Source organism: Physeter macrocephalus, chromosome 15, assembly GCF_002837175.3.
Source record: "Physeter macrocephalus isolate SW-GA chromosome 15, ASM283717v5, whole genome shotgun sequence".
Lineage (NCBI taxonomy): Eukaryota > Metazoa > Chordata > Mammalia > Artiodactyla > Physeteridae > Physeter > Physeter macrocephalus.
The window spans coordinates 39,843,929-39,855,719 of record NC_041228.1 but is presented as its reverse complement, the minus strand read 5'-3'; the positions used below and the strand labels follow the sequence as shown (position 1 = coordinate 39,855,719).

At 45.9% G+C, this 11,791-nt stretch overlaps 1 protein-coding gene across 4 annotated transcripts in view; it reads left to right on the top strand.

The window, feature by feature from the left end:
- Positions 1-11,791, top strand: part of PTDSS1 (phosphatidylserine synthase 1) — a 67,194-nt gene that overhangs the window by 19,893 nt on the left and 35,510 nt on the right. For all 4 annotated transcript variants that reach the window (XM_028500731.2, XM_007110739.4, XM_007110738.4 and 1 more), the window contains exons 3-4: positions 4,947-4,991; positions 7,790-7,914. In XM_028500731.2, the coding sequence (XP_028356532.1) occupies positions 4,947-4,991; positions 7,790-7,914 (170 nt within the window). The remainder of the gene's footprint in view (positions 1-4,946; positions 4,992-7,789; positions 7,915-11,791) is intronic.

Genomic DNA, 11,791 nt, shown 5'->3' with positions numbered 1-11,791 from the left:
TCGTGCCCCGGTCCGGGAGGATCCCACGTGCCGCGGAGCGGCTGGGCCCGTGAGCCATGGCCGCTGAGCCTGCGCGTCCGGAGCCTGTGCTCCGCAACGGGAGAGGCCACAGCAGTGAGGGGCCCACGTACCGCAAAAAATAATAATAATACCAGCACTTGTTTTTCCATCACCACCCTGAGACACCTTCCCCATCTCTCCTGCATAACTGAACTGAAGACCCAGACTCTTCCAGGCAGCGTTTACCAAATAAGAAATAAAGTATAGACAAGAAGCCCACAGTGAGATGGGTCACCCCTACTGATGTCCTGGCCATAACACTGGGCAGAGGAAGACCACCGAGAAAATAGTTTGCTGGGGAATAAGACCTGTGGGAAGGTACTGGGATGAGGTAAATGTTCCGGGAAGGCTATTCGCACCTGGGCAGGTGGATGTTGTAGGAGGCTTTCAGGGTGACTTGACCAGAGTAACCAAGTGTGGGTCACCTAGTGAGCATAAGTATCAAGGCTTCTCATACAGGAAAGTGCCAGCCTCATCCTTGATATTTTAAAAAGCAAAATAGTGTTTTCAGCAATATTATTGTCTTTGATGGTGAAAAGGCTACTCTGTGAGTAAAGCTACAGGCATGTACTTCTGGAAATACTACATGAAAGCATTCAGAATTTCTTCTCAGAAAGAAGAGGACAGATTGGATGACCGAAGTAAGGCCTGGATTGGGTTTTAAAGTTAGCAACTGAAAGGTCACGTAACATTCCAGGGCCTTATCTTGCCTTTTGTAGGCACAAGGCCCCAGTGATCTGTTCTCACCACCTGGTTCGGGGCAGAGCTCCTTGGTGCTCTGCTGTCCGTTCTGAAACCCACCGCATCAGATTTCTGAAGCCTTCCTCAGATCAAATGCAAGGCAGAAAGGACTTTTTTTCAAATTGTATTTTATGAGAAACATTTATGAAGTAATATTATGATGTATAAATGGGATATTAGAGAAGAGAGGGAAAAAATCCATAGCAGCGAGTCAAGATAAGCCTTTAAAAAACCACCCTGCAGTGCAGTAAGATGAAAATTCTCTTTCCAGACCCTGGAACATGTGTCTGTCTCTGGAATCACAGCCGGACAGAGAGAAATACCTTGGGCGGAAGTAGTTACCTGTTAGGTTAAGGAGAGCTTAAGGCCCCATCAACCCCAAATTCCTCAACCACTCTATCCTCTTATTTACTCTGGAGCACACTGCTTAGGCTTAGATATAAGAAAGGGCCGACTGCTGGTGGGAATGTAAATTGATACAGCCACTATGGAGAACAGTATGGAGGTTCCTTAAAAAACTACAAATAGATCTACCATACGACCCCGCAATCCCACTACTGGGCATATACCCTGAGAAAACCATAATTCAAAAAGAGTCATGTACCAAAATGTTCATTGCAGCTCTATTTACAATAGCAAGGACATGGAAGCAACCTAACTGTCCATCAACAGATGAATGGATAAAGAAGATGTGGCACATATATACAATGGAATATTACTCAGCCATAAAAAGAAATGAAACTGAGTTATTTGTAATGAGGTGGATAGAACTGGAGTCTGTCATACAGAGTGAAGTAAGTCAGAAGGAGAAAAACAAATACCGTATGCTAACACATATATATGGAATCTAAGAAAAAAAAATGTCATGAAGAGATTAGTGGTAGGACAGGAATAAAACACAGACCTACTAGAGCATGGACTTGAGGACATGGGGAGGGGGAAGGGTAAGCTGTGACGAAGTGAGAGAGTGGCAGGGACATATATGCACTACCAAATGTAAATTAGATAGCTAGTGGGAAGCTGCCGCATAGCACAGGGAGATCACCTCTGTGCTTTGTGACCATGAGAGGGGTGGGAGGGAGGGAGACACAAGAGGGAAGAGATATGGGAACATATGTATATGTATAACTGATTCACTTTGTTGTAAAGGAGAAACTAACACACTATTGTAAAACAGTTATACTCCAATAAAGATGTTAAAAGTCAAAAAAAAAAAAAAAAAAGAAAGGGCCGAGTTCTGTTTTCCAAAGGCTGCTCTTAAAGTAATCACAGGCCAGCGAGGACTTTGGAGGCCTTTCTCCTGGTGGATGTGATGCGCGGGAACGTGTATCAGTTCCCTGCCCTCTCCCTCACCTTGCTTATCAATTCCACATCGCGGCAGCACTCAACACCACTCACTAGCTTGCTTCTCTCTTGCCCCTCTTCTGGCCCCGAGACGGTCCTGGCTCAGACCGTCAACTCCTCCCCTCCCACCTCCTCCTCCCGAGCTGGCCCAGTTCTGACAGTTGATGGGAAAGTGCACATGGGCTCTCAGACCTGAAGTGGAGTCCTGTGAGCCGTGTGACCCTGGGTGAGTTCCTTATGCCCCAGTGTCTTTACTTATAAAATGGCAATGGTGGTGGTCCTCTCACCACCCCACTGCCAAGTACCGATTGGGCATGGAATTCTGTTGCGGGCCAAATAATTGGTCATAAAATTTCAGAGTTTCACCTTGTAAGAAGAAATCATAGAGAAAGCTGGGGTCCCACGTTATGTCTCAGGGGTTAATTCAATGGTTTGGATGGTCATACAGAGTGAAGTAAGTCAGAAAGGGAAAAACAAACACCGTATGCTAACACGTATATATGGAATCTTAAAAAAAAAGGTTCTGAAGAACCTAGGGGCAGGACAGGAATAAAGACGCAGACGTAGAGAATGGGCTTGAGGACACAGGTAGGGGGAAGGGTAAGCTGGGACAAAGTGAGAGAGTGGCATGGACTTATATATACTACCAAATGTAAAATATATAGCTAGTGGGAAGCAGCGTAGCACAGGGAGATCAGCTCAGTGCTTTGTGACCACCTAGAGGGGTGGGATAGGGAGGGTGGGAGGGAGACGCAAGAGGGAGGGGATACGGGGATAGATGTATATGTATAGCTGATTCACTTTGTTATAAGGCAGAAACTAACACACCATTGCAAAGCAATTATACTCCAGTAAAGATGTTAAAAAAAAATTGTTTGGATGAAGCAATGCTTGCAAACCAAACTGCTACCATAAGACAAGTCATTCCTTGTGACAAGTCAAGCTATTAAAATTACTTAAAAGAAGACAAATTTAGCCATCAGTTTTCCAATAACTTGTGAAGAAATTTAACCAGGTTATGTTACCTGGGAGGGGATTCTGGTTTCTATGCTTTGCTGTGCCTTTTTTGAGAAAACAGCTGATTAAAAAGAATACAGGTGTCCCATGCTGTCTGAGCCTTTGCCGTCAGAACTCAGAAATCGAACAGACACAGATAAACTTTCAGACAAATCCCTCACTTATCTGAGCTCTCTCAACTTGCCATCCAAAACTCAGACACCATATTATTTTGGATAGAGTCCCTCAAACTTAACTCATCTTCTGATCTCTCCTCATTTAAACTCAGAAACTGAATCAATTTGGAGGGTGGAGGTACTTGTCACTGATATTACTAAAATGAACTTGATTCATCCAAAGAAAGCAGTTAGAATGTTTCATTGTGGTCTTTCTAAGAAGAGATGGGCCCTTTAGAATGAGTCCCAGAATAAAATTTACAATGTAATGTTTGCTACGGAGAGGATTCCTGGTCATAAGCAATAGAAGCTGACTGTGCTGATGCCAAAGCCTGTTCTCCGATACTGACTGGCTGGAGGAATCCTAGGAGGGCTAGGAAACCAGGCCCCAGGCTAAGCTTCTAGGAGCTGGCGGCACATCACCCAGGCCTGGTCTAATGAGTGAGCCTTGGCTACAGTCTGTCCCACCATCACGTGTACAGAGAACTCTAAATGGAACTGCCTCTGCCACAGTCGCCAGTGCCACCTTCACCAGTGTGAGGAGTGCCACCTCCCACTAGTGTCCCTGCTGGCCAGGGCCAAAGGGAGAGAGGGAGGGAGAGGAGAGCTCTGCATACTTACCTCCACTGTCACCCGCTCCTGATGTTGTCTGGCGTGGGTGCGACTAAAGGACCAGGACCCGCTTATAAGGAAGCTGAGCAGCAAGCTCTGGCATCTCTCCTGGAGATGTGGGATCACAATGCTAGAAATCCTCCGAGTGCAGGAAGGCGTGTGCAGCCCCAAATAGGTCAGGTGCCCTCTAGAACGATGGTCATTATTTGCGAGCTGTAACCCTTCAGTTGGTGGTAAATCAATTTAACAGATCAAGGCCCAGCTTACTTGTGTTCATCTTCTATTATTTTTTTTTAATGAAATAAAATAGAAGACAGAGTATTGTTGTATCACTTGTAGTACGAGTAAATTTCATCCTGTGAAACTTTGGTTTCCCTCCTGGGGAATCTGCATCTGTGTATCTGAGCTAGTCCAAGGTATTTTGTTACCACAGGTCATGATCAAAAGCTCCTGCACCAGCATGTTCCACGGCTCCAAGGGCTTCCTTTCGGTGTCACTCCCCATTGCACTTTTCCAGGCACGGTATTCCTTTCTTTTATTGTCAGAACCCCTCAGTGTCTGCTCTCTCTCTCTCTCTCTCTCTCTCTCACACACACGCGCGCACACACACACACACACACACACCCGACCGATGTCCAGTAGCTCCTGGGGGACTGTGAGGTTTCTTGTTAATGTCCAGTAAGTATTACATACAGTTAAAGGCTGGCCTGGTGACCTACTCGCTGTTACAACATTGTGTCCACGTGAAATTATGATCTGAGTTCTGAAGACAAAGCTTTAAAAAAAAAAAAGCCTCTGTTGAGATTGGAGCCTGTTACAATTGTGGGGAATGGTTGTTACAATGTGGATAAAACATTTCAACCTAGACTTTGACCCCAGGGTATTTATGCAGAAAAAAAATTTAACAGTGGAGAGCTTTTTTTAACCCTTTATCTCTGTGGAGGTCAGCATCACTGTCTTTATTTTAGTCTTGGTTTGAAAGCAGTCTGTTCTGACCTTGTCATGTTATCTCTGCAGGTCCGTTTACTCGACCTCATCCGGCCTTGTGGCGAATGGTTTTTGGTGAGTTACCCATTAGTCGGTTTAAAAATCCATTCTACTTGAAGCAAATCTTTTTCTGTATATTATAGCAGTTTTCCTTACCACTCTACTGTAAAACTTAATAGCTTTTTACTTTTTGGTGTTCCTGATACCAATTTTTTATTAAAGCGCTCTGCCACAAAAAAGCGCTGGTGACAGCTGAAATTCTCATACACGTGAACTGTTTCAAGCCCCCACCCCTACTCCTCTCACCACCCCGCCCCCATGCTGTTGTCTGTCAATGCACAGGATTTGACATGAGGGAATGTGGCTTGTTCTTCCTGACGTTGCTCTTGGCTAGGGCAAGCTCACGTGCGTCGTATGCGCACGTTTGTTTCGTCAGCATCCAGGAGGGACTGAAACCCCAGCAAACTCCCCAGTGCTGTGAATGGGAAAGAACTTAGAAAAAGAGAAGTCAGCAAAGAGCCCCGATTTGAACTAAGGTTTAGTGATAAGCATCTCATATAAATGTTGGAGCTCTTATGGTTACTTGATTTCTAGTCCAAAGAGTAAAACCACCTGAGTGGATTTAAAGCATATCTTCAGAACTTCAGATATTGGCTTCATCTTACCTAAATAATCATCAAATAAGTTATACAAGGTTCAGAAAATTTAATCTTATGCAGAAGGACCGAAAAATGCACATTTTGCTCAAGTTTGTTTATTTTTCACCCTTCAGGGATTATAGGCAAATCTCTTTGAATTTAGTCATGGATCTTGGTCTCGTTCGCTCAGCAGGTGTTCACTGAGTCCTCCTGCGTGGGTGGCTGCTCTGGCCCGGAGGCTGCAGGTGGAGGGGCCCCAGGCAGGGAGGGCAGCTATAGCAAACACACTGTGAAACAAATCAATAATCAAAAAATAGCTGATGTCACGAAGCACGAGGAAGTTTATTCAAACCACAAGAGGCAATAGTGACTAAGTAGCCGCTTTCACTTTCAGGTGAGGGGTGGCTTGAAGGAAGTGTGCTTAAGCAGAAACCCGCCTGCAAAGAAGGATCCAGGCAAAGATGCGGGGAGGGAGGCCAGGCTAAGGCAAGACTGCCAGAGTGGTCCCCAGCTAGAAGAGGCTTGGTGTGTCCCCAGTCAGTGTGGCCGGAGGGTAGCAGGCCTGGGAGTAGTGAGAGAGGCAGAGCTGGGCACAGATGGGACCCCACAGGGCTTGGGAAGGGCAGGAAGTCATGGGAGGATTTTTTTTTTTTTTTTTTTTGCAGAGAAGTGCATGATTCATTTACGTTTCTTAAAAGATAGTCCTGGGTGCGTTATACTTATAGCTCATGGACTTAATATTGCTGCTTGAAGTTATGTCCTTTTTAGCTAGTTGGCTACATCTGAGTTTTTCAGATTTCAAATGGTCCATCATAAGTACTGAGCAGTTTTATTTCTTCCCTGGGATCATGGAACACTTGGATAACCTGATGAGAACTATAGCCCTTTCCTAGTACACACATGCTCACACACACACACACACACACACACACACACACACACACACACACACACACACAGTTCTGTGTATTATATCCGGGGCTTCAACGATGTTGAAGACCGACTGTGAACTCTAGGTTAAGAGACTCCTGCTCCACAAACACTTTCTTTCTGTCTTAAAATAATTATTTCAAAAGGGTGTAGTGGGGGGGTGTTTGAAGTGAAAATCTGTCAAAGTAGCTGGTACATAATATATAAGAAGGTTATCATATAAGCTTGCCTAAAAACATGTGCGCCGTGGGCCCCGGGGTGCATGACTAGGTCAGCCGTGCTACTCTCAGGCCCCCCGAGCTCCCCGAGGACCGGGAGAGGCCCCTTCTGAAGGCCTGTGCTATAGCCGCTATGGAGAATTTCAGCCACGGACATTCTCTCCTCTGGAGCAGCTCCCTGGAAACTGGTGCCAGCCCGCTTTGGATGGGGTACTGTGATCCAAGGTCATTTGTAGCACAGCGTCTAGATGTCCTACATACGCATTTTCATTCTAGCAGGAAAAGAAGTGACAAAGCCACGGGTGGCTGGCTCTCAAGTCTTTCTAAAATGTATTTACAGGCTTTTGCCTTCTTAGAGTAGATTACTAACTGTCTTTTCTGAATGATATGGGGTGATTGTTAGGATACCAATTACGATATGATGTGACAGTAATGTGGTGCCCACAGGGACTGAGGTGGGGTGTAAGACGGGAATGAGTGACCCTGGGCCACCCCTCGCCTCCACACCTGTCCCTACCCCAAACTGGCCTGTCTGCCTGGCTTCGCCCGTCTCCGGTCTACTCTCCACCCAGTGACCAGGGTCCATTTCCTGAAATGTTACCTACCTCATCTTATTTCCCCGTTTGAAACCCGTCAGGTGCTCCTTCTTTGACTTAAGATCAAGCCTGCAGTCTTTGCCGTGGCCCCGAGCCCTGACCGTCACTTCCTGGCCGCCTTGCTCCGTGCCCCTCTCCGCCGGCGCCCCGCCACGTGCTGGCTGCTAGACCTCATTCCAGGGACCTGCCCGCCTTCCCTGCCTGAATGCCACGTCTGCTCCTCCACGCTCTCGCCCGTGGTCTGCCACTCCTGCTGCTTCTGAGAGCGTCAGCGGCCCCTTCTCGGAGAGGGTCACGGACCCTCCTCAGTCTGAATTAGGACCGTGTGCGAGACTTTCATCAAAGGAAAGACCAGCGTGTCACGGGGGTCTCCACAGCCCACGTTACAGCGCCCGTGTCCGCTTTGGGCCACGAGCAATTTGAGTCCAGTGCGTGTTGTGCGCCTGACACCGGCTCTCTCCCCGACTTGAGGATGTTTCTGTTTCCCTCAGGGCTCAGCGTGCTCTACTTCCTGTTCCTGGTGTTCCTCCTCTTCCTGAACTTTGAGCAGGTTAAATCCCTGATGTACTGGCTAGATCCGAACCTTCGATACGCCACAAGGGAAGCAGATGTCATGGTACGTACTTGTCTGCCGTGTCTTAGAGAAACGGGCTGACTCTTAGGAGGTCATTGACTTCACATTTTAAACTGGTCCTTCTCCATATTTCCTACGTAGATATCTAAACACCAGGTCTCTGGGCAGGTTGGTGCAGTGCGTGGTTCCGTGAAGGATACAGTCCTCTCTTGGCCCAAAGGGGGTGGTAGGAAGATGTGACTATTATCATCCGGCAGCCGTGGGTGGGAATTGGGCCTCTGACACTTGTAAGCTGTAGGACCTTGGGCTACGCACTTATAGCCTCTTTCGTAACGTGAAATGATACTTATCTTGGAAGTTTATTGTGAACCAAATGAAGGCCCAACACGATGCCTCGCACACCCCAGGTCCTCTGATGGCGGCTTCTCCTGCTCCGTCAGTGTCACCCTTGGCCCCTCTGCTCCCTGACCCCGGCCCTGATTGCTGTGATCCCTCCCACCCGCTAGCCGTGAAGGTGCCAGTTGTCATGATGGAGGCCATTTCATTCATTATTTTTATTAAATGACAATAAATACTTTTTTTTCTTGGCTAAAACTACTCTGACTTTTAGTGAAGAGACTATTTTATACTGTAATGCTGTTCCTTTCCTTTTTTACTTTTTAAAGTGCCTAACATCTAGTGCAGATTGAAGAAACACCTAGTGGTGATCAGAAGAGGAGAACAGGCATTTGGACCGTAGATGGGTCCTCGTTTAACAAACAAAAAAGCAATACAGAGGGACTTAATAAACAGTCCAAGAAGTGATCGTTCCAGCAGAGTTGAGATTGGTCAGACCCTTCTTGGAATGGTGTTTCCAGATTTTACCTTTATCTTAAGGACAAGCTAAAGACCAAAATAAGAATGCCAAAAAGTATTTTAAAGTGTCGAGGAGAAAAGTCTGTCTTGGAGTTTCTTCCTCTAAGAAAGAGAACGGTACAGGGTGACGCCTTTATATAAAGGACAAGCTAAAGACCAAAATAAGAATGCCAAAAAGTATTTTAAAGTGTCGAGGAGAAAAGTCTGTCTTGGAGTTTCTTCCTCTAAGAAAGAGAACGGTACAGGGTGACGTACAGCTTCTAATGATGCTGATAATGACGGTTACAGTGAGGTTGACAGCAGTTGCTGATTGTGGATTGTCTGCTCTGCCAGGCAGTGTGCTGGGTGCTTTGTATACAGTCTATACGTTAATGTCTGCATTTTACCAAGGAGGAAATAGAAGCTTAATATAAGATCCCTCTGGGTCCAAAACCTACATTTCCCCTTAGGCCTGTGCCTCAAGCATACAGTTATTATAATGACAAGTGTTTGACACTCACAGGCATCTTACAAAATGGAGATCAGGAGAAGGATATCCCAGATCATATTTCCCGCCCCCCGCCCCCCGCAAGTTTCTTGGGTTTTTAAGCAAAAATGGTCATATTATGAAGTAAACTAACTTCAGGTGGATTTGCTGTTTTGTCTCTCAGTCTTCTTCTCACTGGGGGGAGGTTGAATCTAATAATACTTTGACATCTACCATCCTTAGGAATTTGACATCACAGGGACATCCGATTGTCACAATTACAGCCCCCAAAGAGCTGAAACCGGCATTTAAAACTAGTTTTCAAGGATTGGCTCATTCTTTCTTGCCAGACAAAGCCTGAGGCTGTTTTCAACTTCTGCAGTTCCGGGTGGTGGTAGACCAGCCTCAGTCTTCTCCATCTCCAATCCCTTATCACTTTTTACTTCCTTAAAGGAATCTTTTACAGTTCTAAGGACCTATTCACTGATGGCTCTAGAGAAACGCATTCCCTTGTTAGAACCTGTGGTAAGGAGAAGCGCCTTTATGCAAGACAGAAGCCTTTAGTTGCCTGGCTCCAGGAACCCTCTGCCTTCCCCATTCCTTCAGCTGCCACCTATTCCTAATCCTGATACCGGGCTCTAGTCCGTGCCTGGACTAAATCGCACATTGAAATTTAGACTCCCTTTTCCCTTGAAATTAACATTATAACTTGGAGTTGGGGAGGGCAGTCATTGAAATCCTATCAGAGGCAGTCTTTTGTATAATTGGAAACTTTGCTATGTTCCTAAATATTTATTCTATTCAAAAATATGTGTTCTAAGCTTCAGACAAGCTTTGTGAGCCCATCTGAATTGGAGATTGGTTGGTCTGGAGCAGCAGTCTTCCGTTTAGTAAATACTCACTGAGCTTTTCCTACGTGCTAGACGCCGTGCTGGTGGTAGTGGGGAAGAGGGTAGGCCCAATCGCTCCCTGTCCCCTTGGAGCTTAGACTCTACAAGAAGGCAAATTAAACAAATTATCGTTGGCTCTTTTTCTAAGAGAGTTGTCTAAGACAACTCCAATAATTTTTTAAAATTTCATCAACACAGGCCCAATCTATTTTCATTCCACCCTCCCCCCACCACCAACACACACATATCTTGCATTGTTATCAGACATTATGTCCAAATATGTGGATTTTTTTAAACAGAACCACAATGCCATTTTCAGTCGCTTACAGGGAACAGTATGCCGTGTTCACATTTCCCCAGTCACCTCGTAAAGCTTTTTTTTACAGTTGATTTGTTCACATTAGGATCCGGACAAGGTCCCCATATTGCCTTTGTTGCAGCTCTTAGTCTGCAGTCCTTCCATACCGTTTTTCAACCTCGAAGTTTGTTTGTCAAAGAAGCCACATTGTTTATTTTTTGGAGCTTCTCGAGTCTGCATTTTGTAGCTTGCATTTCCAGGGTGTCGTTAACGTATCTCTCTTTTCCCCCCTGTATTTCCTATAAACTGGAAGTTAGATGTAGAGGCTGGATGGGGTCCAGATTCCAGTCCAGTTTCCGTGGCAGGGCTGCTCATAGATGGTGCTGTGTATCACACTAAGAGCCACACGGTGTCTAGGTGTCTCTCTTTTATAACATTAAGCTTGATCATAGGGTCAGGAGGTCAGCATCAATTGTAAGATGCACCATCAATTACAAGTATGACTTTGGGAAGCGGAAAAGGGAAACTTTATATTATATGTGCACCAAACATTGTAATATGTTGAAATATCCACCCAATTCTCAAAATGCTAAATGTGAAAAAGATGTGTCCTAGAATCAAGAAAGCACAATGTGGAGGAGGGGAGGGGTTCCCACGCTCGGAAGGGCCCACTCACGGCGAGGGAATCAGCGTGGACAGGGAGAGACCTTCGGGGAGTTGGGGGATCGGAGGGGAACATAGCCAGCGTCTCCCCCGCCTGCTTGGCCCCAGGCCTGTACCTCTGCCCTCCAGGGTCCCCTCTGGCCGCAGAGGTCCTGAGCCTAAGCCCCGCCCCCCTCCCCGAGCCTCTTCTGGCCTTTTTTTTTTTTTTTTCCTATTGTGGTTCTGTTTTGTTCTTGTTTCATTTTTATTTTTATTTTTTCTAATATATGTTTTATTTTTGTGATTTTATTTTATTTTTTATTCTTTGTTATTGTTCTGCTCCTTTTTGTTTGTTGCCCTTTTCTTGTTGTTTTTTTGTGGCACTGTGTGGCTCGCAGGGGGTCTTGGTTCCCAGGCCAGGGGTTGGGCCTGAGCTCCTGTGGGAGGAGCACTGAGTCCAAACCACTGGACTAACAGAGAACTTCAGGCCCAGGGAATATTACTCTGTGTGAGCTCTCCTGGAGATCCTCATCGTGGCACCAAAACCCGGCTCCACCCAACTGCCTGCAAACTCCAGTGCTAGATGCCTCAGGCCAAACAACCAGCAAAACAGGATGCAGCCCCACCCATCAAAAAAAATGAGATGACAAAAATATATGTTACAGATGAAGGAGCAAGGTAAAAAACTACAAGACCAAATAAATGAAGAGGAAATAGGCAATCTACCTGAAAAAGAATTCAGAGTAATGATAGTAAAGATGATCCCAA